This window comes from Postia placenta (assembly GCF_002117355.1).
Source record: "Postia placenta MAD-698-R-SB12 unplaced genomic scaffold POSPLAscaffold_5, whole genome shotgun sequence".
Lineage (NCBI taxonomy): Eukaryota > Fungi > Basidiomycota > Agaricomycetes > Polyporales > Adustoporiaceae > Rhodonia > Rhodonia placenta.
In genome coordinates this window covers 15,463-19,531 of record NW_020169836.1, presented here as the reverse complement: position 1 = coordinate 19,531, position 4,069 = coordinate 15,463, and the positions used below count along the sequence as shown (strand labels likewise).

Here is a 4,069-nt window from a genome sequence, read left to right as displayed (position 1 = left end):
CGAGTCCCGCTGCGACATCGCGCGCCCACCTAGCGGACTTTCGCGCTGCGCGGTTCGGGCGTGTCACGTCCGTCCCATCGAGTGCGCGGTGTCCTCCTCCGGGCCTCCCGATGGCCTGCGCGCAGTTTTGTTATGAGGTAAGTCCTTTGTTACAAGGTGAGTACTTACCTGCCAGCCGTCAACCTCCCTTACCGTCTCTACAACCCCCTCTTCTCTCTCGTCCGCACTCACACCCTCGCGCTGAACATCCGCGCCTTCCGGAGCGCCTGCTATCGACAGCGCGCGCTCCGGAAGCTTGTTGTTACTGGAGTCCTGCATGTTAACTAAGGTACGTACTTAAGCCTAGTATGTTTTGCAGGTAGACGTCAGCAGAGAGCAGCGGTAAGGAAATCTCGCTACTTCCGGATACGCAGACTGACCTTGATTTAGGGTTCTTCGCTCAATTGAGCGACGGACATTCAATGTCCAACAACCGCATCGAGCGCACCGCGCGCGAACCCTCGCACACCATCCAACGCAACTAAAGGTATGTCTCAAATCTTTCATTCTATAGCTCTACATTTACTGGTTTTACATGTACATTCAGGTCCTCGCCACTCAAACTAGCATCCCCCAGCCGGCCGCCCTCCCGCTCGACACTCCTCTCGCCCTCGCGCCCCATTCTCCCGCGCCCGCGCACAGGGCGCGCTCTCCGCGTTCCAGGCGCTCCTGCCCGACCTCCGCGCGGGCGCGTTCCTGCGCCAGCTGCTGTTCAGAACGACCGGTGCCCGATAAAGAATAAGCGCGTGAATGTCATTTCGGACCAGTGCTGTAGTGACGACGATCAATGGTGTACGAACAACAGTACGTGTACCTCCTCTTACTCTCCTCTAACGCTCCTTCACATCCAATACAGACCGATATACCCTTTGTGACCACGCTCAGCACGCCCTCTGCCAGCATGTCCCCCTCCAGCAACCGTGCGATCATTGCCGGTAGCGTCGTTGGTGTCGCTGCATTCGTCGTCCTCCCGCTCGCTATGGCCGTTTGCTATCGCAGACACCAACAGAAGAAGCCCATATTCTTCCGCCGTTCCCGTCCCCCGCCACGCAATATACTTCTCGCCAGTGAGGACATGGACGATTACGACCTCGGCCCGCCCATGTCCTCCTACCGCGATACCCCCGGGACTGGCTCCGCGCCATCCCTCACTTCGCATGCGACGTCCTACAACGCCGGCTCTCTCCAAGGCGTACCTTTTGTTCCTCCCGCTCCCTTCGCCGACCCGGGCCGTGTTTCGTACTCCCCACACCTCATGGGTATGCGTACCTCTGAGTCTGGCTCGATTTTCCAGGAGGCCGTCTGGCCTCCTCCGCGTTCAGCGCTTGTAGACCCGCTTCTGGTGTCCTCGGAAGACCTCTCGCACATCGTTGACGACGTTATGGGTCCCGCCAACCCATCGGGCAGCGACAGCAGTCCAGGCTCCGGTGCCGGCGCCGTGCGCTTTCCCGGGTCAGTCGCTACTGCCGGACAGGCGACGCACGCGCGCGCACCCTCGGAGGACCCGCTCATGGGCGGTGCGCTCGAGTCGCCCTCGCACTCGCCACGAGCACCCACGTGGCGCAGTCCGCTCTCCGTGACAAACATGGGCTCCGAGACCGCGTCCGTACGCACGGCAGCCAGCCCACCGCCCGGCGCGCGGCGCCGGTTCTCGCAGGGGCAGTCTCATCCACGCCACGACGACGAGGGAGGCACGTACGCCATGGATGAGGCACTCTAGGCTGGCCTGCCTGCTTCGAAAACACTCGCCTTCTGTTTCCGTTGCACAGCATAATTCGTTTAGGATCGCCCCCGGTGGCCCCGCTGACCTTATACTGCATGATTCTGGATCGCAATTGTGTATATTAAGCATTTCTGCTTGGACTTTCCGTACGGACTCGGACCCATATGCTTACTGGACTCGTCCCCATGCTTGCATCTTTCGGACACTTAGGCACTTGTCCCCACAATCATTAATGGCCACCCGCGCAAGCATGGATATTTCCCGTACCAAACTGAGACTACCTACTATGCAGATCGTCCATGTAAGTGTAATGATGCTGGCACCCGCACCCGCAGCAGCGCCGTATCCACCACCAGACGACGACCCTGTCATCGCGAGCGACGGCCCTGGAGAGGGTTGCCGGAAGTCCGGCGCATACCCCGCGCCCGGCTGGGCATATCCGCCGCTGTAGGCCGAGTAGTCGGGGTAGTGCTCCGAGGACGAGGGCGCGTACTGCGATGCGCTCTGACTGTAATGTGACGGCGCAGAGACTGTCGGGGGGCTCATTAAGCGGTGTGTTGCAGCGGCACTTACGCCAGCGCCTGCGATGCCACCCGTGAGGAATGCAGGGACGTTGCCGTGCTGGCGCATCTCATCCGAGCCCGTGGCGGAGCTCGAGGGACCTTGTGAGCCGGGTCCAATAGCGCCCGAGCCAGCAGGATTATACGTGTACGGCTCGACATTGTCGGCACCTGCGAGGTCTATGTGGGCAAGCGTACCGCCACCGCCGACACGATCAGGGTCGAAGTAGCCGTCGAAGTCATCGCGCCTCCTGCGACGGAAAAGCAGGAAGACGAGAGCAGCGAGCAAGAGGGCACCGCCGACACCGCCAACGACACCTCCCACAATCGCGCTGGTGTGTGACTTGGAGGAGGATGCGTCACTGTTGGCCGTTGGTAGAATAGTCTGGGTGGAGATCTCAGTCGAAATGACGGTGGAGGTGAAGGCAGAGCCGGCAGCATTAGTCGTTCTGTCAGGAAAGGGTTATCAGCACCAGAATGCTACTGTGAAGGGACTGTTGAATGGAATACTGCGTCATGTATGTTGGTAGAATGTGAAACTGCTTCTGCATATAGACATCGCTGTAGTACCGACAATATGCATTCTTCTGGCATAAATCCAATTCGAAGACACGTGCAGTCGCAGACAGATGGCGCCATGGACAGACGAACCTAGAGCCATCATGCGACTTTGCCCACATTCACAGGAGCATATAGACACCGACCAAGGCATCTGCAGCAACGCAAGATGATGTAAACATACAGAAAAACAGAACACTCACACAAAGGTACTTGTATGCGTGGATGTTGAGAGTGAGAAAGAGGTGGAGGTAAAAGACGATGTCGACGGGGAGCTGCTGGTGCCGGAGGACCCAGAGCCGGTGACACCCCCAGATGAGGACGGGGCCGACGATGTCGAGGAGACGGAGCTGGAACCGGTTGAAAACGGCGTGCTCGACGGCGTTGTGCTCGACGATGAACTTGACGGCGTAGTGCTTGACGAGGAAGTACTAGGTGAGGTCGACGAGGATGTGGAGGTCGAGGAGGACGAAGACGAAGACGTTGAAGACGACGTTGACGAAGCAGACGGCGACGAAGAAGAACCTATGGACGTGGATGAATGCGGATCAGAGCTTGTCATCGCATTCGCACATGGTCCATCCTCGGGGCATCCGCACCTGCGAGGAGCTCCTAAAGATACGGTACATGCGCTCCTCGTACGCAAGGCGGCTGAGAAGGGGCTTGTGGAGGCCGTACGTCAGGGCCTTTTCTGCTTCAACGCCGCCGCGATCCTTGGATTGAAAGCTCGAGGTACCGGCCGTGATTGTATGTACCGGCGTCTTGACGCTGTCGCGAAGCGGCGTGAGTGCCATGGTGTGCTCTGCAAGCCTGTGCTTTGCCATTGAATACATCGAGAGCTGGTATACTCAGTGAATAAGTAGCTTAGACGTCGAATACCGTGCTGCTTACCTATCCTGTATGTCGCGCACGCTCCTTTCCTACACGGCGTTCCCTGTGCGCAAACAGTCCCTCTCCCTCGTCCAATCTTTCACCAACTACGGCGTTGTCCTCTCATTCCTGTCCCCCCTCTCCGTACGCCGTTCCCGCGCCCTCCGGTCTCGTGCCTAACCTCGAGATGTTTGAGGGGTTGCGCGCGGGTCCTTCCTGTCGACAGAGATGAGTGGTGAAGAGACAAGATGCTCACCGTTTATCTGTACTATCAGCTGATGGAGCCAGTCGCAGCCCGAGTCTGTAGCATACAACGAAG

The 4,069-nt window shown here is 58.7% G+C and overlaps 2 protein-coding genes across 2 annotated transcripts; one reads left to right on the top strand and one right to left on the bottom strand.

Annotated features, from left to right (window-relative positions):
* Positions 1-826: 826 nt before the first annotated feature.
* POSPLADRAFT_1055217 (hypothetical protein) lies at positions 827-1,759 on the top strand (the record flags this gene model as incomplete). Its single annotated transcript, XM_024480613.1, has 1 exon — positions 827-1,759. The coding sequence occupies one exon, from the start codon at positions 827-829 to the stop codon at positions 1,757-1,759; it is 933 nt and encodes a 310-aa protein (XP_024339944.1).
* A 171-nt stretch (positions 1,760-1,930) lies between these two features.
* POSPLADRAFT_1055216 (hypothetical protein) lies at positions 1,931-3,674 on the bottom strand (the record flags this gene model as incomplete). Its single annotated transcript, XM_024480612.1, has 4 exons — positions 1,931-2,771; positions 3,094-3,311; positions 3,357-3,405; positions 3,454-3,674. The coding sequence occupies 4 exons, from the start codon at positions 3,672-3,674 to the stop codon at positions 1,931-1,933; spliced, it is 1,329 nt and encodes a 442-aa protein (XP_024339943.1).
* Positions 3,675-4,069: the final 395 nt, after the last annotated feature.